The following is a 19,918-nucleotide window of genomic DNA, read 5'->3' as shown; positions in this document are numbered from 1 at the left end:
TCACGCCTCACAGGTGGACCGTGCCCCCAGCTGCCCTCACGGGGAGCAGTGACAGTGGCAGGTGAAGGCAGCAATGTGGCCGTCCACACGTGGCTGGCCCTTTCCCCGAGGGAGCCTTGCTCCAGCTCCCTCCGCTGCAGGAGGCCAAGGTCATGGCAGAGGACAGACAAAGGGCGCCTGGTCACCATGTGGCACCCAGCTGCCTGCACTCAGGGGCTTAAATGAGCAAGAAGGAAACGTCGGCCGGGCTGACCACTGTGGTCAGGCGTGTGGCCCCCACAGCTCAACGAGGCACAGCCATGATTGTCCGGCCCCCACGGGTCTAGAAGCAGACACTCATGTTTTATTCTTTCCGGGTACGTTTTGTCCTTGTTTCCTCCATGGTTCCCCACGCAGAGAGAAGCCCCCTTTCCGGCCCTCCCTCTTGGGGTCATGAACAAAAGCTCAGGTCAGGAAGGCCAAGTGACCGGCCAACAGGCCTCCCTCCGTCCGCGGCTGGTGGCCTGTGCCCCTTGTGCCCACCCCGGCTCCACAGGCTGGTGGCCGGTGCCCTGACGCCCGTGCCCGCCCTGAGACGCACCTCCAGCTCCAGGATCCGGAACTCTAGCAGCTCGTTCTGGTCTCTTGCATCCTGGACCTCGTGTCTTAACCGACCCTCTTCCGTCTCCATTTGCTTGATCTGTAAGATAAAAGGCAGATGAGATGCCTGAGGTCACAGGTCAACTCCCCAGCTGTCCTGACAGCTGCTGGCTCTCTGTGGGGACAGCTGACCCACCCCAGTGCCCAGAGCCCTCACTCCAGCTGGAGTCCACGTGGGTCCATCCTAGTGAGACAGGGTTGAGTCTCCAGCCGTTGGTTAATCGGGATGGGGGGACGCAGGGGCAGATCAGGGGGCGAGGAGCCCCGAGAGCCCGGAGCTCGGCCTGGCCATCTGAGCAGAGATGGGGAAGGGAAGGGACCCATCAGGGGAAGAGACAGTAAGATGTCCCTGTATGACAGTGCTCCTTAGAGCCCAGGCTGGCCCAGAAGCAACGGAAGGGCCATGAGCCATCGCTGCCTGACCCCCTCCAGAGTGAACTTTACTAATTAGGAGGTTGTTTAAACAGAATCAGAAACATGCAAGGCTCATGCCCTCCCAACGGTGAGCGCCACGCATCCTGGGGCACTCAGCCTTGTGAACACAGGAGAGGGTGTTCCAGAAGGGTGTCTGCTGCGGGCGGGGGCTTGGCCCATCCCCCCGAAAGGAAAGGGTGTTCCAGAAGGGTGTCTGCTGTGGGCAGGGGACTCGACCCATCCCCCGAACTGAGTTTGGGGAACCGAATGCCCTGCTGGGATGCTCGGGGGTGGGTGGAGAGATGGTTCCAGGGGTTCAGCACCCAACAAGGGAGCCGTGCATTCAGGGGCAGGGCCTTATCACAGTGCATGTGTCACAGCTGAGGCCGTGGGGGAGCACCCACAGGCCAAGAATGTGACCCCACGTCTGTGGTAGCCAGAGAAAAGTACAGGTTTGAAGTGTGCACAGTGTTTGCACGTGGACATTGTGCATGTGTGTGTTTAAATGTGCACGTGTATGTATTGCGTGCACATGAGTGTGTATGTAAGAAGTGCTTAAATGCATGCATACAAATGTGTGTGCACACAAGCATATATGAGAAGAGTACAGGAGTACAATGAATATGTATGTGTGCACACAAGCATGTAGGTATTTTTGTGCACACACAAGCATTTACGTGTGTGCAAGTGTTATGTGTACGAGGGAGTATTTAAGTGTGCACAGTGGTTAAATGTGCTCATGGGTGTGTATGCAAGAACATTTAAGTGTGCACGTGTGTTTGCATGCACACGAGTGAGTGTGCACGTGCATGTTTAAGGGCACACAAGATTTTAGCGTGCACGTGAACGTTATGTGTGCACACAAGCATTTCCATGCACACACACGTGTTTACGTGTGCAGGTGAGCACCAGAGAAGGTGAGCACAGCTGTCCTGATCTAAGATACAAGCGGGAAGCACATAGGTGTCACTCACTGTTCAAGACATAATACCCAAAGCACAGCCCCGCGTGGGACTGACGGCTTCAGGCGGGGCGGGCGACTGAACTGGGACCCACGGCCTTGGTTTGGTGGCTGCTGGTCTGTGGGAAGCACCGTCGAGGAGGTGGCCCTGAGGCTCGTGAGGACACCCTAGTCTGGCTCTTGGTAAGGGCGGCAGATGCCACAGAAAGTCCTTGGCCCAGGGCGAGGGCTGTGGCTGGGAGGGACAGGCCACAATGGCACCGTCACGTAGGCATGATGATGGCGGGGCTGCGGGAGCCAACTGTAAGCCCTGGTGGCCTTTCTGCCTCTGAACATGTAGCTCCGGCTCCCATCCTGTTCCGAGCCACCTGCTACAGCACTCTGGGCCCTACCCACTGGGGACGGTCCCCAGCTGCCCAAGTGTCATCTGACGAACCATGTACAGTCCTCGGCCTTTAGTACTGTGGGTCCCTCCCTGAACCGGCCCCAAGAACGGGCTGGATCAGAGAGGTGGTGATGTAGGCGGAGGTGCCCATGAACGGACGTCTCACGTCCAGGGACAAGGGGAAGCCAGGCAGCTCCTGGGAGGAGCTCAGGCCACTAACAGGCACTGGCCAGCTGTGCACCGTGTTCCCTGACCAGTCACATAAAGCCTTCTTCCAGCCAAAAAGCCCCAGTCTGGGGGCGGGGTGACAGGGACGACAGCATTTTGGAGCCTCCTGTTAGCCACAGCCAGGAGAGCCCATGGCCATGGCCACAGCCACTGCCAGGGAAGCTTTGGTTACGTCACACACCCTCACAGTTGCGCAGTGGTGACAGAAACTGAAGCCCAGCTCCCGGGGACCCTCAAAGGACCTCTTCCCGGAATACAGTGTCCTGGCTCAACAAGGCTTCTGAATGGGGTGACTCCAGTGGTTTTGAAAGGACAACTCTTCCACAGAGCCTGCCTGGCCCTCGCCAACCACAGAGCCCATCCGTGGGACAAAACAGGAGTCCAGACGCAGCTCTAGACGCACAGCTCACCGTCTCCAGGAGGCGGAGGGGGCGGCCTCCCGGGAGTGAGCCGCCAGCAGGCCCGGCGAGGGGGCGGCCACGGAGGCTCTGCCGAGCGCCCCCCCCCACCCCCCACCCCTGCCCAGCAGCACTGGCCGCACACGCCCGGGAGCACAGGGGAGGCGGCCAGAGAGTCGGACGGCCACAGACATACCTTCTCCACGAGCTCTTGGTTCCTTCGATACAAAGCTTGCTTCTCTTCAATCCACTTCATGTCCTTGGACGCAGAATCGAATTGGAGAAACAGATTCGCCACAGGGTTAATCTCAAAGTCAGCATTTAAATCACAATTCAGCAGAACAGAGGATCCGACCAAAGGACTCAACACCCAGCTTCTGACAATGACCACCCGGGACGGCTCATTCGCACAGCTAATGAACACCTCTGATTTCACCCTGTACCTCCTGGGAGGGGCCCGGACAGAGCAGACGGGGGCAGCCCCGCTTCAGGCGGACCCCTCGTACCCCCACGTGGACAGCGCTCCCGGCCAGGCACCAGCGGCACGTGGTACCACGTGGACGTCACGGGTCCGGGGACCCTGACTGGAGCCGGCGGGAGCCAGGCTCCCTCGACGGGGTGGGAGGGGGGCGCCCGGTCCATCTCACTCTCGGACACTCAGACGGAGGCATTTGTGCAACAGCGAGAGATGTGTGTGGCCGCCCTGCGGACCCCGCCCCAGGGTCAGGCCCTGGGGGAAGCACAGGGTCTCCGGGTGCCCCCTGCCCCCTGCCTCCGCAGTGTTTCCAGTCAGGTGTCAGGAGGAAGGCCTATTGCCCCAGCTTCTTTCCGGCAAAGTCATCTTCGAAGCTTGAAAGATTCATCTCAGCAGATGAAAGGCAGCGTTGTCTTTTCTCCTTCTTTTTCTTTTTCTTCTTCTTCTTCCTCCCCCTCCTCCTCCTCCCCCTCCTCCCCTTCCTCCTGTCCCTCCCTCTCCTCCTCCTCCTCCTCCTCTTCCTTCTCCTCTTCCTCCTCCTCCTCATGTCCCAGCTACCACCGCTGCTCCTATCCAGCATGGCGTGGGGCCCAGGGATCTCACTCTCGAAGTCCAGGCAGGGTCCGTGAGGACTGTGCACAGCTCAGCTCCAGAACGCCGTTCCTGCAGCCCAAGTGTGCCGTGGCCCCGGGCGGAGATGCGGTGGCCGTGGTGGGGCGCGAGCCAGTCTGGCGCCGAAGCCTGGCCGGGTGCTCAGGCAAGGGCACTCACAGTGTGGCCCCGGTGTCACTCAGGCCCTCCTCTTGTCTGGCCGGCCGTCCACCCGGCAGTTAACATGTCGAGGACTGCCGTGGGTCTGCACGGGGCTCGGTGCTGGGCCAGGCGCCTCCCAGGCAGACCCTCCCAGCCCTATGTGGACGTCGTCCAGCCGCATCGTGGCTCCACCTGGAGCTGTGCCATCCAGCAGGTCACAGGCCCGTGGCCAGGGCGGGAGGATGCCCTCCTGCGGGGTTCCAAGAGCCCCGAGGTGGTGAGGGAGTGAGTGACAATCTCCAGGGGCCTGAAATCCTGGCCCCGAGCTGGGGGAGAGACGGGGCCCACCCAGACCAAGCCCAGAGAGGCCACGCACTCTCAGCCGGGCGCGTGCCCGCCCCGTCAAGGCTGCTGTCTCCTTCCTCTGGATACAGATTCCTTCCAGTTTTCACATTTTTGATTGAGGTGTGAGTCTTCAGTGCGCAGCCAATAACTTTTACCTGCACGCGCGCACACAGGCCGCCGCCCTCCCCAGGAGTCCGTGCCCCTCAGGCTCCCTCCGACCCCCTGGAGCCCCCCAGGGACCCGGGCTCCACACACCCACCTGTCCCTGCTCAGCCAGGGTCTGCTCGAGATCCTCTATCCGCGTCTGGGCCCTCTGCACCTCTGCTTGGAGCTGCTCACGGGTCTGTAGGACGGGAGGAGACATACATCCAACTTTCTCTAAAAGCCAGGACATACCCACAGGGACAGAGACTCTCAGCGACCTTCTGCCTTCTGCTTCCACCACCTCTGCTACCGGAGAGGAGGCCGTTCTCCCCTTTGCAAGGAGTGCTCGGCACGGAGGGAAGAACTCTGAGGCTGGTTTGAAGCAGGCGACCTCACTTAGACCACAGGGACGGACGGCCTGCAGACTGGCTCTGAGAGCATGCTGGCCGAAGGAAGTCTGTTCACAGGATCGAACAGCTGATGGGCGTGGCCGGGCGCGGCCCAGGGGGGCTGGTTCCAGTCTCGAGGGCGACAGTGAGGACACTGGCAGGGCTTGGCCATCTGCCCAGCAGGGACCAGACGCCCTTCCCTTCCCTTCCCTTCCCGCACAGGCGCCCTCTGCCGGTCCTGGCTTCACCTGGATTCTGCTTGCTGACTTCACTTTCTCCCCCCAGGGCCCCCTGTGGAAGCCCACCCTCACTGCCCTGGTGCGTGCAAGGCCCCCGAGGGTCCAAACCGCCCTCCTGGGAGTTCATGTGCACTCGTGAGGTCCAAGCTATAGGGCACTCCATTCTTCTGGTGCTCCTGCTCCCCGGGGAACAGCTTCCAGGGCAGATGAGGGCATAGGGTCAGGGGTCCCTCAGCTTGGGGAGGGCAGGGTATCCCCTGGCCGGGCCCTGGGTGCCTCTCCTCATGACATCGGTGGACCCAGGCTCTCCCTCCCCCGTCCCCTCCCCTGGCCTCTGCTCTCCATCCGCAGAGATGAAAGTGAAGCTGGCCGGGGTCCTAGCTAGTCCCCACCCGATTCCCTGGAGGCCCAGGGGCTCTCCAGGCAGCCAGTACACATACGGTCTAGGGGAGGGGACCCCGCTGACACTGTGCCCTGGTTCGAAGATGTCCATGCTCAGCCGGCCAGCCAGAGTTGCAGAAATGGCTAAGTGGTGTTGTCCCGTGTGGCTGGGGACAGAGCTGGCCCCCAGGCCCCACAGCAGCAGGGCAGGAGACCCCTTCAGTCCACAGGGACGAAGCTTATCTCTCTATGCTGGGCATGCCCTCTGAGCCCCGGCAGAGCAGGCCACGCATCAGGGACGGGGGTAAAGGGGGTTTGGGGAGGGCGGCAGGACACAGCCCCCCACCACGGCCTCCCCTGGCGGCCGGCAAGGGCACCTGCCTTTGGCGGATGGACCATGAGTACCTGACCCAGGGTCCAGGGAAGCAGGGACAGGAGGGGACACTACCTGCTCCCGGCTGGGCCTGCCTGGCGAGGCTCAGGGGAAAGGGGGGCACGGCATCCGAGCTCAGCGTTTACCGGACAAACAAATAATCTTGGCTTCAAGAACCGAGCTGCGATGCCGGGCCTCCCCCGGCTCTGGGCCTCAGTTACCGGGAGGCCCCAGGAGCGCCACCAGCAGGTTGGCCAGGAAGCCGACTTTACCTTGTCCGCCAACTGCAGTGCCCAGAGGGACAAACCCGGCTCTCCGGGGGGGCCACCGCTCACACCTGTGCCCGGGGCTGCCCTGGGGTCCCACCTGCGGCCGGCCAACGGCCGGCGCCACTTCCCAAACACGGGCTCCCGACGGCCTCGGCGAGCATCGCCGGGCCCGACAATAACCGCGGGACGTGGGAGAGGGCTTGGCCCGGAAGGCGAAGCGATGCCAGTGTCCCTGCCAAGGCCGGGGGGTCAAGCGGGGAGGAGCCCCGGCGGGAGCCGGAACGTCGTGGAGTAGAAGTCAGTTAGACCTTAACTTCTCGCTCTGCGTCCAGCGTCCCTCCGACCTGCTCCTGCAGCAAGGCGTAGGCTCGCTGCAGGGCCTGGTACTCCATGGTCAGCTGCCGGAACCTCAGCTCCGTCTCCTCCTTGGCCACGCCCTGGAGAGGTGCACAGAGACACGCTGTTACCCGGGGCCCCGGGGAGGTGAGCCCGGAGCCCCCGGGGACAAAGGCCCAGCGGGCTGCATTGAGGCCAGGGTGAGCCTCAGGGGCCGGGAGCCCAGCCAGGGCCTCAGCTGGGGCCCCCCTGCGGGCCAGGTGAGCGCTGGGCCCGAGAAGGCGGTTCCTCCCCACCCCACCGCACAGCTCAGGCTCCCTTCCCACGGCCATCCCCACATGCCTTCAGGCCGCAAGGACATCCGCTGCCCCTGGGAAAAGGCAGGGGGCTGTGGCTGCCTTGGCGGGGCCCCAGCGGACCCCGAAGTGTTTGCTGCTCCAAGGAGAACACCCCGGTCTGCTGCGGGAGGGTGGCTGCGTCTGAGAGTGACTGGAGCCCGGCCCCTGCTCCTTATCCCCGGGTCCAGTGGCAGCACTGGGCTACCATGGCTTAGGTCTCTACGTGGGTCGGTGGCCATGGGGCCACCTGCCCGGATCTGCCAGGGGAGGCCTGGCTCATGGCCCGAGTGCCCCTGGACAGGTCCGTGGACCGCCTGCCACTACGTGTCCTTCAGCCACAGGGGCCGGGCGGGTCAGACCAAACCCAGCACGGGCTTCCTGCGACATGAGGGGGCTCAGATGTCCGCCTGCGTATGAGGGCGGTTCCTTCCGGAAGGGGGGTTGGGCAGGACAGGCTGGCTGGGCTTTTATCAAAGACAGGGCTGCTCCTCATTCTTTTGTTGCCTTGATGTACGTCTCGGCGTGGCCCGGACCCCCAGGGCAGCCTGCGAGAGGGCAGGGGTGCAGGCAGCCAGGGAGAGGCACGTGGCCCTCCTTGCCAGGTCCCTGGACCCCTGGAGCCCTGCCCCGGCCCGTGCAGAGGCTCCGTGGGACGCTACCTCATCCAGGTCATCGTCGGGGGTGCAAGGGGTCTGGTCCGTCCTGTCCGTTTGGTAAGAGACAGAGGAGCCATCAGATTCCAGGGAAGCCTCTTCGTCGTATCCAAAGAACGTCTCCACCACAACCGGCTTCTGACCAAGAGGGACCGGGTTAATCCACACACGGACCCATGTGCCCTCCCCACCCCATGTCCACTCTATCCAAGTCCCTCCTGCCAGTGTCCCCGACGCTCTCCCAGATACAGGCCCAGACGGTCCCAGGAGCTCCCCGCGGCCTCCTTCTGCTGAGTCCCCAACGGGGCCCTTCACGGTCAGGCTCATGAGGGTCACCGGTCACTAAGGCTGGAGGGCACCGTGGCCGATGCTCCCTGCCTTCACCATCCCGTCCTCGGCTGCTGAACCTGTCCTGCACGCTGAGGGCTCCTGGCCTTTATCCCAGTTGCCCGGATTCTCCCCACTCCTGCCTCACGGCAGCCCGGGGCGCAGGGGGGCCCGGCGGAGAGCAGCAGGCCCACTCTTACCACTGCACTGCCGGGCTCCCAGGCCTCCAGAAAATCTCTAAATACTCTGCCGTAATCCCAAAGATAGAGACCCCCAAACCCTCTCCCTCCTCCCATGGGCCTTTCTGGGGGCCAGAGAAGCCAGCATTTGTGCCTAAGGAATATCTCACAGCCTGTGTGAGGAACAACCACTGAGCATTCAAAAGCCAAACGAGAAAACACTCATTTCTCAGAAAGCAGCACACAAGTTGCTGTTCCATTTCTCAGAAAGCAGCAACACAAGTTGCTATCTCCTGAATCTCCTTTTTAAAAATTAATTAGTTAATTTATTTGTTTTTGAGACAGAGTGAGCACAAGTGAGGGAGGGGCGGAGAGAGAGAGGGGGACACAGACTCAGAAGCAGGTTCCAGGCTCTGAGCTGTCAGCACAGAGCCCAACATAGGGCTCGAACCCACAAGCTGTGAGATCATGACCTGAGCCGAAGTCGGACGCTTGACCCACTGAGCCCCCCAGGTGCCCCCTCTCCTGAGTCTCCTCTAATAAAAAGCACACATTTGTTGAAAAGGATTGTGCTTCCAATTCCCTGCGGGTGCAGGCATGCCTGGGAGGGACCTGTGTGGGGCCAGCAGACAGGTGCTGCAGCCTGCAGTGCTGGCCGGGGACCATGTGGTGACGAGGCAGGCCTGTGGACTCCAGCGCAAGAGGGAACTCTAACTCCGAGCTGGCAGAGGAAGGTCAGGGTCCAAGGCTAGCCCCTCCTCCTTGCCATCAGAAATCATATCTTCTCTGGGAAAGTTAAAAGCAACAAGGTAGGATTTCTAAATTTAAAATTATAATCATTGTATTGATTTGGGTTCGTTTTGGTTATTGTACAGTAACGATTTTTAAAAACAATTGGGGCGCCTGGGTGGCTCAGTCGGTTAAGTGTGTGTGTGACTCTTAATTTCGGCTCAGGTCAAGATCTCACGATTTGTCAGTTCAAGCCCAGCATCAGGCTCTGCACTGACAATGTGGAGCCTGCGTGGAATTCTCTCTCCCTCTCTCTCTCTCAAAATAAATAAACTTAAAAAAATAACAGAATTATTAGGGCACCTGCGTGACGCAACCTGATGAGCGTCTGACTCTTGGTTTCTGCTCAGGTCCTGATCCCAGGGTCGGGGGATCGAGCCCCGCACTGGGTTCCACTGCTTAAGATCCTCTCTTCCTCCGCCCCTCCCCTGCTCGTGCACTCTTTCTCTCAAAACAAATAAATAAACATTAATAAAAAGGAAATAACAAAATTATCTTCTTTTCACCTCCAGAGAGAAACTCACTCCTGTTAAGTGGCTTTTAAAAACACGCGTTTTGTGTGTGCACACGTCAGTGCTGTCTCCTTTACCTTGGGGAGTTTCGCCATTTTCTTTCTTTGCTTTCGAAATCTTAAAAGCTTATCTCGCTCCTGCAAAAACCAGTGGAAGAGATTTTCTGAGTGGTTGAGCAGCTCAGTTAATGTTCCCGCGCGGTCATCTAACGGACTTGCAGAGTGCTTTCTGGATGGGCACGCTGTATGCTCATGAACACACGGCCCTGCTCAGGGAGGACCATCACGCTGCAGGCGCTGATGCCCTGTGGCTTCCGCTTGGGCTGAAGTGAGTGACGGCCCACGTTGGGGGGGGGGCCCTCCCCCTCCCCATACCCTGCTCAGCGTGCAAAGCCTCCTTCAGAGTGTGCGGGGGAGGGGGCGGGCTCTGAGCAGCACGCACACCGGAACCGGAACCGGAACCGGAACCGGCAGGGACGGTGGCCCAGCCCTGCTCCGCACTGTCTGAGCAGGTGTCTGGAAAACGGCATCCCTGCACAGGTGGAGAAGGATGCTGCAGAGACAAAAATCCCGTTTCTCCCCAGGGAGCTACACGGTGTTTCCGTGGCCCTGACCACGCGCCAGCCACGCTTAGACTGCTGGACCACGCCGGCGGGGGAGAAACCCGTGGGGGTGCGGTGCCCCAGGGACGGCAAAGCTGGGTGCTGGCTCCTGCAGGCATCACCAAAGGCCATGTGGGGCACCTATCTGACCCTAATGGATGGGCTTCTCGGCCACTGCTGCAAAGCCTTTGGGCAGGTAGTGAGTGCTGTGTGGGCACAGCCACCTTTGTCTGGACTGGAAGGAGACACCAGCACCAGGGGTCCCAGGGACAAGTGCCCTGGAAAATGGGCGTGGATGTAGGAGAGAGAATTACTTACCAGCACACTCTTCACATAACCGGCTGTTTCGAGGGTCTAGAGGGAGAACAGCATATTAGAGAACTAGGGGCCCAGACCTGCTCCTGCGGGAGACCCCGAGCCTGCTGGCTGCCCCAAACCTCTACCGATTCCCACTGCCTGGAGAGGGAGCATGTGACTTGGCCCTCGCGGTCCTTTTTCCCTCCCAAGCTGACCTCCCAAGGGCACCGTGAACCTGCAGAAGTTCCCAGGGGCCCTCCGCTCAGGGCTGAGGTCCTGTCACCTTCCTTTCAGAAACTGAAGTAATGTACAGTTGTAATTGACCAAGATTTCTTCCTTTTCCTATATTCCCCCATAGATTCTCATTATCGTGGGCATCGACGGTCACTGTGTGCTTGAATAAAGAGGTCAGCTCTCAGGCACGGCCAGAGAAGGCTGTGTTGGGGAGACGCCATCCTGCAGCCCGCAGTGGGCAACTTCCTGCTACTCTGGAAGCAACTTAAGTTGCTTGGGGCAACTGGCCTTGGGGCGCCTGGATGGCCCAGTCCATGGAGCATGGGACTCTTGATCTCAAGGTCTTGAGTTCAAACCCCACGATTGGCATAGAGCTTACTAAAAAAACCAGGAACAAAAATTAAAAAAAAAAAACAAAACAAAACAACAAGCCAGGCCAGGCCAGCACTTCTGGGCCACAAGCCACACCAGCAAGAGATGATGCTGTCCCTTCGGATGCCCCTGGAGGTCACAGAATGACCAAGGCCACTTGCTCTGAACAGATCATTCAGATCAACAAGAAGCAGAAGGCCCCCAAGCAGGGTAATTGGAGGGGGTCTGATGCAGGACTATTTGCAAAACTGTACTGGGGCTGTAGGGGCCACAGGGATAGGGCAGTGTAGCAGGCTGGATGGGCCCCCCCTCCCCGGGAATGCCCAGAACCTGTCTCTGGACCTTATCTGGAATAGCGCCTTTGAGTCAGGGCTCTGGAGGTGAGACCATCCCGGATTAGGGTTGGCAGGTGTCCTCAGGAGAGAAGAGAACCAACCGGAGGGACACAGAGAGCAGGCCCCGCGGAGACAGGCGGAGCTCAGAGAGAGGAGAGGTGGCGAGGAACGGACCCCGCCCTGGCGTTCCCTGAAGCAGCGGGGCCCTGCCCGCACCTTGACTGGATTCTGGCCTTCAGACGGAGAAGCGAGCTAGCCCCCAGGTGTGCTGCTCTGTCCCGGGGTCCCAGGAGCTGACACTGCGGCATTGCTGCCTTTGAAACCCCGGGTCTAAAGCGAGGAGGGGACCACGCAGTTTTAGCGCTGGGGCCTGACAGCGGGGCCCCTAGGGAGGGCCGGGAGGACTCCCCTGCTGGGTTCCCCAATGCAAGGACCCGGTGGGCGGGGAGGGGCCGAGGGAGGAAGGAGGGGGAGGGGCCCAGGGAAAGAGGCGGGGCCTATGAGGACCGGGGCTGAGGGAGGAAGGAGGGGAGGGACCGAAGGGAGGAGGGGAAGGGCCGAGGAAAAGAGAAGGAGAGGGGCTGAGGAAGGAAGGAAGCAAAGGACGGAGGGAGAGAGGAGGGGCCTAGGGAGGAAAGAGGAGAGGGACCGAAGGGAGGAGGAGGGGAGGGGCCGACGGAGGGAGGAGGAGAAGAACAGGGAAGGAGGAGGGGAGGGGCCCAAGGAAGGAGGAGAGGAGGTGCCCAGGGAAAGAGGAGGGGCCGAGGGAAGGAGGGGAGGGGCCTACGGAGAGAGGCAGGGCCTAGGGAGCCGGGAGCGGAGGGACCGAAGGGAGGGGGGAGGGGAGGGGAGGGGCCCAGGGAAAGAGGGGGGAGGGGCCCAGGGAAAGAGGAGGGGGCTAGGAGGACGGGAGGGGCCGAGGGAAGAAGGAAGGGAGGAGCCCAGGGAGAAAGGACGGGCCTAGGGAGACGGGAGGGGAGGGGCCGAGGAAGGGAGGAGAAGGACCTAGGGAAGGAGGAGGGGAGGGACCGAGGGGGGGGAGGGGCCGAGGGAGGAGTGGAGGAGCCCAAGGGGAGCAGACGGGCCTAGGGAACGGAGGGATGTGATTGAGGGAGTAGACGGGGGGGCAGAGAGAAAAAGAAAGAGTGAAGGAGAGGGGCCAAGGGACACGGGAGGGGTGGAGGGGAGGGGCTGATAAGCTGTAGGGGCGGGGCAGAGGGAGGGGAGGGGAGGGCAGGGTCGAGGGGAGGGGCTGGAGGCGGGAGAGGTGGGGCCGAAGAAGATGAGAAGGGTGGGGCCCAGGGACGAGGGAGTGGAAAGGGCTTAGAGGTTGTGGGGGGGAAGGGGCGGAGAGGGAAAGGACGAGAAGGGAGGGGATGAGGAGAGGGGAGGAGGGATAAGGGGAGGGGCGGAGGGATAAGGGAGGGACGGGACCCGAGGGGGATGGGGGCGGGGCGGAAAGAGATGAGGGGGCGGGGCCGAGGGCGATGGGGAGGGCGGAGGCTGGAGGGCGCAGGGGTGGCGCGGCGGGACGCGAGTGCCCCGCGGAGGGGACGCCGGGCACCTTAGAAAGCTCGTCTATGAGGTTCTGCTGCTCCACAATTTGAAGTTTCAAGAAGTCAACTTCTCTCTCGTCTTGACTTTGATCCAGGTCGTTTAAGGAGCTGGGTCTCCTTATGATCCCGGCTCTTTGTCTCTGCCAAGCCAAGCAGACCGCGGGGGTGGATGAGGGGTCGACCGGGCGACGGGGGAACGGGGTCTTCTTTGCCAGCGGGCACCCGCAGCCCGTCTGCTGGGGGGCAGGGGCCCCTCTGCTCGGGCCTCGGGGCAGCGGGCTGCAGGGCCCTGGGGACACGTGCGGGGCGAGTCTGCACCCCACCCAGGACGCGGCGGCGTGAGCGGCCTGCCATCCCTCACCCGCCGCCTCTTCCCAGCTCAGCGCGGGAAGAAGGCATTTCTGCAGCCGGGTGCTGAGGACACCCCGCTCCGAACATCGTACTGAGTAGTTACTCTTTGGCTAAACTCTCGCCCGCGGCCTCTTGGGGCCTTTGGGACGGAAGGGACGCAGGAGACACCCGCTAACCATCCCACACTCCGTGGATGTGCAGGAGTGAGCCTCCCCCAACGCGGGGTCTGCGGGGTGCTGCTCGGCCCACTCCTTCCCCTCCACGCAGGCGTTCTGGGACTCTCCCCATCTGTGCCCGAGAGTTTTCAGAGTGAGAACAGGCGCAGTCCAAGGTCCTCGTGTTACACCCCGGCAGCAGGCCTGGGGCTGGGGCCGGACTTGCTCAGTGACCTCCCTGCCGGGTTCCCCCAGGCGGCGCCCAGGACCGCTCCCCAGCAGTGCTCGGACCCTCCTCTCCCGCGGGGACGCGTGAGCAGTGGGGTAGCTTGTCGCTAGCTGCTGGTGAGCTCTCGAGCAATCCCGCTGGCCTGACGAACCAGTCAGGGCCCCTTACCATTTCTATGTTCTCCTGCGTGACAAATTTTAGCTTGTTTTCTATCCGACGCAAAGTGTGGGACAGATCTTCATTCTTCCGAGTGAGACGCTTGTTTTTATCCAACAACGGTTTGTACTGACTCTCAGCTTCTCGTAAGCGCTTTAACTGAAAGACACGACACGATTTTCAGTGTGACATGGGACCAACAGTCCCTGAACAGAGTCGGCAAACCGATCAGAATACGCTTTGGCCACAGTGGAGGGAAACGGTCCGGGGCCAAGGCTCTATTTTGCCAATTAGAGCTGCAGTAAACTCCCCCGCCCGTGACCCCTCAGGGCTCTTGGAGAAGCTCACCCTCAGACACAATCACCTGGAAATTTCAGGGCCTGTTAGGACTAATCGTGATGGCTCCACCTAGGGGTGAGGACCTCACTCATCCCAGATGACACACAGGACTGAGGGTACTTTTGCTCACTAATGAGAAACCGGGATCAACCAACCAGTGCCTGAGGCCCGCATCTGCCCCGCCCCCCCGGTTTTGTTCATAAAGCTTTATTGGAATAGCCAAGAGGCCTTACGCAAGCGCTGCCCTTGGAACTATCGCTCCTCCTCTCCAAAAGGAATTTTGGAAGTGGGCGCCCCCTGCCCCTCCCCCACACCGCAGCCGTAGACCCGCAGGGCCCAGACCCCCACTCACCAGCTCATTCCTTTCTTCCGACAGCAAGGCATTTCGGTCCTCCAGCTTCCGAATGATCGCGCTCAGCTCTGCAATTTTAAGTTGGAAGCGCCGAGCGTCCTTTTCATCCAACTGCTGTTCCTAAAACAAAAATCAACTGCAAATAACTGTTCACAGACACAGACGTGGAAAACCTCTGCAATCCCAACACACCACGGAAAACAAAGCGGTTCCGCGTCATGAGCGCCCGTGACTCCAAATGGCGGGTGGGCGGGTGCGGACCGACCCCCGGGGCAGGTGACTGCTGGCTCCACCGCCGGGGGCACCGCAAGCCGCGCAATGGGGACAGAAGGAAAGAGCGGAAATGTCCAGGGGCGTGCAGAGGTGTAAGGCAGGCAAGGGCGAGCAAATGCAGGCACCACAGGCGTGGCTGCTCCGGGCCGCGCTGGGGGCTGCGCGCCACGGCTGGGGGGGGGGGGGGGGTCCGCCCTGCGCCTGTTTCCCTCGCAATGTGACCTGAGCACAGGAAAAGAAGTTCAACTGAAGGCTTGCAAAGGGCGGTTTCCCAAGAAGTGTGCTCCCTCACACTGAGGTTCTAAAAGGTCACTTTTGAAACGTCTGGAACCTCATTCAAAAATCAGTGAAAACGTTTTGATCCAGTTTCAAAATCTCTCTGGAGTTGACTGCAATCTATCGAGTGCCAGAGCAGGATTTAATTCAGTTAAGCCATTTATAATAAGATTATAAAAAATCATTTTCTATTCTTGAAATGTCGCTGTCCTCGGGCTGGCTCAGCTCAAACCTTTTGTCCTCGGAGCAAACGAATGCATGTCCAGGAAGGACTGAGGAAGGGTTCCTCATTCAGCAGGTGCAGGAGAGGCTAGGGAGCAGGCCCAGCAGGACCCGCATTGAGGGTCCATGGAATTTAGATTCCCCACCCCCCATCCCAGATTTCCCAGAACCACTCCAGAGGGCTCTGAATGAGGAGCAGTGATGACGAATGAATGATGTCACGGCCCTGCGGCTGCTGGCTGCCCCCACGCTGTCACAGCAGGCCGAAGAGCAGCAGAAAGGTGGCATGGTCACACAAAAAGCGGGTGAGGGGTGACTGGTGGGGATGTGGGCGAGTAAGGAGCCAGGAGCCCGTGCGCTCGGAGATGGCCTCATCCCGCTAGACCCGGGCCGGAACCAGCACCAGCAAGCAAGGGCCCTGAGCCACCGGGGGATCCTGGCAGCTGCAGGTGGGCTCCAGCTGGAAGCCTGAAGCCTTGGGGGCCCACGGGGGGGTGATCAAGTGACGGCCAGTGCTGTGTCACATTAGCAAGGCAGGAAGTCTGTTTGCCCTCCCAGCCGAGCCAGATAAGCCGAAGGGTCCGGGGTCTGGCTGGTGGGTTGCAGATATGGTCAGTCCCCGGGGCAGGAGGTTCTGGTTCTGGACCCTGGACCTAGGCTCTCAACTCCCTGGGGAGCTGCCAGAGCAGGGCCACATAGCTACGTGCAGCGGTGTCTGTCTGTGACTCTGGATCACCAGGCAAAGCGTGGGGAGGTGCTTACAGGGCTTCCCGAGTGGTCTGAGGCGTCTCCTGCACCGCCTGCGTAAGGAAGTTCCCGCCTGGGGCTGCCCAGGTGCCGATCAGCCTCTTTGACCTGGGACAGCTGCTCATCTAAAGCCTCTTTTTGGAGCTGCAGTCTCTGAGCATGCCCGGCTTGAACCCCTAACTCTCTCTCCAGCACGAAGACTGCTCTGTCTTTAAATTTTATCTCCTCCATCTACAAGGAGAACAGAACACAATCACACAGGCAGGCAGAGTACAGATCTGCGGTTACCATAGAAACAGATGGAGCAGAGCTACGAACAAGCATCGGGAGGGTCCCCACGGCAGCAGCCCCGCCAGTGTCTCCCGGCTCTGAGACCGGAAGGAAGCAAAGCAGGTAGCCCTGGACCGACAGCCCCGCCGCTCAGGCCACAGCGGGACTCCCCCGTCCCGGGTGGGGCTCTGCTCTGCTGGGTCAGTCCGAGCTCATGCAACTGACACACACTCCTTCCTAGACTCCGTGCAGCCCTCCCAGCCTCCCTGTGCAGCCCTCCCAGCCTCCCTGTGCTCTGGCAGGACCACCTTCCTGGGTGCTGGCCTGCGGGGGCTCCTAGGCGGCCACCGGGGGCTGGCATTGTCTGGCAGGTCCACGAGGCCCCCTCCAGCTCCGTGTTGGGCATGGCAGGGGTATTTCCCGGGTTCCCTGAACCCCATCAGTAGGGGTTGTGAGCAGCAAGGTCCGTCTGCACACAGGCAGGCTGTGGACACGAGAAGCAGAGCTCCTCGCTGCCTCTTTCCTCCCCTCTCTAAGGGGCACTAGGCCCAGAAGGGGCTGGAGCCCACACGCCTATCCTGCCTCCAGCCTCTCCTTGCTCCGAGGCGTGGACGGAAGCCCAGCTGCTGCCCCACTGTCTGCCGGCAAAGCTGCATTTGTAATTAATCTTGCTTTGAACCAAAGCTTGGAGGAGAGGGATCTCTGGACAAGTAGGTTCCAGCCTGGAGAACAGGAGCCTCTGATCTGGCCAGGCCTCCACATGCCCTCGGGCTCCTGGCTGTGAGGGGCCCGCAGCCCTCCCCACTGCCCCTAGAGCGCTCAGCCCCCCACAGCAGCCACCTGCCCCCGAGGCCCTCATCCAGGCTGCCAAAGGGCGGGAGGCAGGACAGACCCCACTGCTACCCATTCTTCAGACCCAGTTTAAAACATATTTTCAAAACAGAATAGGACAGGACCCCTCGATGCTTCACTTGCTGTTTTAGGCTAAATAAGCTAATAAATCAGCCATCTGCTGAAGTCAGCTTAGGAACAAAGCGATGAGATGTCTAATTAGCCCAGATCACAGCATTCACAGGCAAGCGATGAACTGAACAGAATAAAAGAAATCCTTAATTGCCAACTTCCCATTTACTCAGGCACACAGAAATGTGGAAAGAGGCAACACACTCAATTAGTGAAAACAAAGGGGCCAGGAAAATAAAATCATATTAATAAGCAGCTGTATTCTGGGTCTGACGTTTACACTCACACACGGATACTTTAGAAACCGTTTTTCTTTCATAGAAAACAAGAAGATAAGAGTCTCTACACAAAGATCCCACTTAAATGAGGTGTTTAAGCCGACGGTTTGGACCAAAACGCAGACCTCCCTGAGAAGTCACCTGTGCAGGTCACGTGCTGCAGCCAAGGGAGGGGGTCCCCCCACAAAGGGAATTCGAGGAAACGTGCACTCGCAGAGGGGCATGATTTCACTTTTGAAAGGGGGGAAGTCACTTTACGGTCAGTGACTGTCTCCGTGGAACATGGGGTTCTGCACGTTCTGCGCTCAGTCTCCGTTGGCAGGAGATGCTGAGGCCACCCCCTTCCACCCAGAAAGCCCACTGGTGGAGGGGAGCCTGGGCGCTCGGTGCAGATGCCAGGTGAGACACAGAAAGAGCTTTGCCGGGTCGTGTGGGGCCCGCCCCTCACTTCTAGGAGCAGTTTCGACTTGGGGCACATATTCAAATACAACACCCAGCCAGGCCAGGGAAGCGGGGGTGGGCGGTGCAGGAGGTGGGGGGCTGCACCCCTCCTCCCCCTGAGGCACCCCCTCACCCTCACCCCCCCCACAGCCCCAGGAGCTCCCACACCTCCAACCCTCCACACCCCCACGCTGCCATCTCCCCACACCCCTCCCCCTCCCCTTACCCCCAGGAGCTCCCCATGCCCAACCCTGCACTCCCTCTCTCCAAGTTACAGAAGGTGGATGGAAACCAGGGGAAGCCCTTGGGAGGGTGGGTCCCTGGGGAAGGGGTGTGCGGGAGGATGCTGAGGCCAGAAGGGCCTTGTGGAGGGTGGGAGGAGACCTGCACCGCCTGACGCCCCCCTCCCCCCCCCCCCCTGCAGGACAGAGCAGGCTCGGCTGGGATGCACAGAACCAGAACCGCCAGGTGGAGCCTGGGAGCCCGCATTTAAAAGCACGCCAGCTGACTGCGGGGCAGGCACGGTAGAGCCTCTGTCCCGCGGTGCCAAGCGCCAGCCCCAGCACCCTTGTGGCCACTCCCACCTGGGAACCGCAGCGGGGGACCCTGAGGGGTGGCCTTCCGTCAGGACCCTCCCTGGCCTTGCACCTGCTCCAGGGAGGAACCCTCCTCACAGAGCAAAGAAGCCAGCGAACGAACGTTCTTTGGCAGCGTCTGGCCCCGGCGGCTGGAATTCTCCATCACCCACCTTGCCTAGGACCCAGCCGGGGGGCTGTGACACAGTGTCGCCTCTGTGTTTGCAAACGTCCCCTCTGAAAGCTCACCCCTGCCCAGACCCTGCCAGGCTCCGCCAGAGTCGGCCTCTCGCACACTGCCGCCAGTCTGTGTCTCCGTGGGAACCAAGGCGAGCGGGCCCCTTCCCCCAGCGAGCAGCGCTCCAGGAGGACGTGGTCTCCTTTCACAGCGATCTTTTCTGGGGCTTGATCACTGCTCCAGACCCTGGGTGGGGAGGGGACAACGCCTCGCAGACTTCCGTGAGAAAGACAGAATCGGTTTTTGCCTCTCCTTGTCTGGCTTTATGGAACTTCTAGTAACTGACTGAGCGTGTGAATGACTGACGTGTGCCGTAGCTGCCTGTGCCAGACAGACATCCCTCCCGGGTTCAGTAGTCACGGCTGCCCCGGGGGGCCCGGCGCCTCACCCCCTCCCCGCCCAGCACAGCCCTGAACAAACTGACTCTGCCTTGGGGGGAAATGCGACCAGGATCCCGCCCCTCCCTGACCTGGCTGCTGCAGGGGCACTGTGGGACAGGAGTTGGCTCTAGCACCTTCTGAAGCTCCAGGCTCCTCTTCTGTGAGATCAAGGGGCCCCTGCAGGCCTGGGCCTCACCAGGGAGGTTCTCAACCCACAGTTACCTCCTGAAATCCACCCCCAGCCCCCGCCCCGGGCAATCTGATATGTGTCCCTGGAGCCACACCTCTGGTCCCTAGGGTGACAGGAGCAAGGTGAGGGCGTGGCTGAGTCCTGACCTCATGGTGTCTCCTACCCCAGAGCTCCGTGTCCCAGCCCTGCCCTGGCTGTGTCTGCGGTGTGCTTGCGGTCACCCTGCCCGTGTCCTGGCTTCCCTCCAGGTGGCTTCTCTTTGACACCTCTGTGACCCCCACAGGGTGCCACGCCTCCAGCCGGGACTTAGGGTCTTCGGGTCAAGACAGGGACTTAACTGTCACAGACTCTGCTCTGCTCCAAGCCAAGCTGTAGCCCTGCTGCTGGGGCCCCATCATACCAGGGTGGCCCCAGGCCAGATGGCCACGGACAGCCACGGCCTCCCTTCAGCACCCAGAGCCACGTTCCAGAGGACACGAGGGCTGGAGGTGGGGCAAAGGGGCAGTGGCCAGGCCCGGGTGCCAGCGAGTGTGAGCAGGTAGCTGCAGGGGACCCCCTGGC

The 19,918-nt window shown here is 60.9% G+C and overlaps 1 protein-coding gene across 19 annotated transcripts in view; it reads right to left on the bottom strand.

The window, feature by feature from the left end:
* Positions 1-19,918, bottom strand: part of JAKMIP3 (Janus kinase and microtubule interacting protein 3) — a 112,599-nt gene that overhangs the window by 30,465 nt on the left and 62,216 nt on the right. For 7 of the 19 annotated variants that reach the window (XM_043597903.1, XM_043597906.1, XM_043597908.1 and 4 more), the window contains exons 4-14: positions 16,038-16,253; positions 14,505-14,624; positions 13,826-13,972; positions 12,931-13,062; positions 10,447-10,482; positions 9,605-9,664; positions 7,727-7,858; positions 6,702-6,830; positions 4,858-4,941; positions 3,222-3,284; positions 581-679 (exon numbers count right to left, since the gene is read on the bottom strand). In XM_043597903.1, the coding sequence (XP_043453838.1) occupies positions 581-679; positions 3,222-3,284; positions 4,858-4,941; positions 6,702-6,830; positions 7,727-7,858; positions 9,605-9,664; positions 10,447-10,482; positions 12,931-13,062; positions 13,826-13,972; positions 14,505-14,624; positions 16,038-16,253 (1,218 nt within the window). The remainder of the gene's footprint in view (positions 1-580; positions 680-3,221; positions 3,285-4,857; positions 4,942-6,701; positions 6,831-7,726; positions 7,859-9,604; positions 9,665-10,446; positions 10,483-12,930; positions 13,063-13,825; positions 13,973-14,504; positions 14,625-16,037; positions 16,254-19,918) is intronic. The other 12 variants (XM_043597905.1, XM_043597907.1, XM_043597911.1 and 9 more) reach the window with 5 other exon arrangements.

Source organism: Prionailurus bengalensis, chromosome D2 (assembly GCF_016509475.1).
Source record: "Prionailurus bengalensis isolate Pbe53 chromosome D2, Fcat_Pben_1.1_paternal_pri, whole genome shotgun sequence".
Lineage (NCBI taxonomy): Eukaryota > Metazoa > Chordata > Mammalia > Carnivora > Felidae > Prionailurus > Prionailurus bengalensis.
Note: the sequence above shows the minus strand (reverse complement) of the source record. Positions and strands in the feature narration are given on the sequence as shown.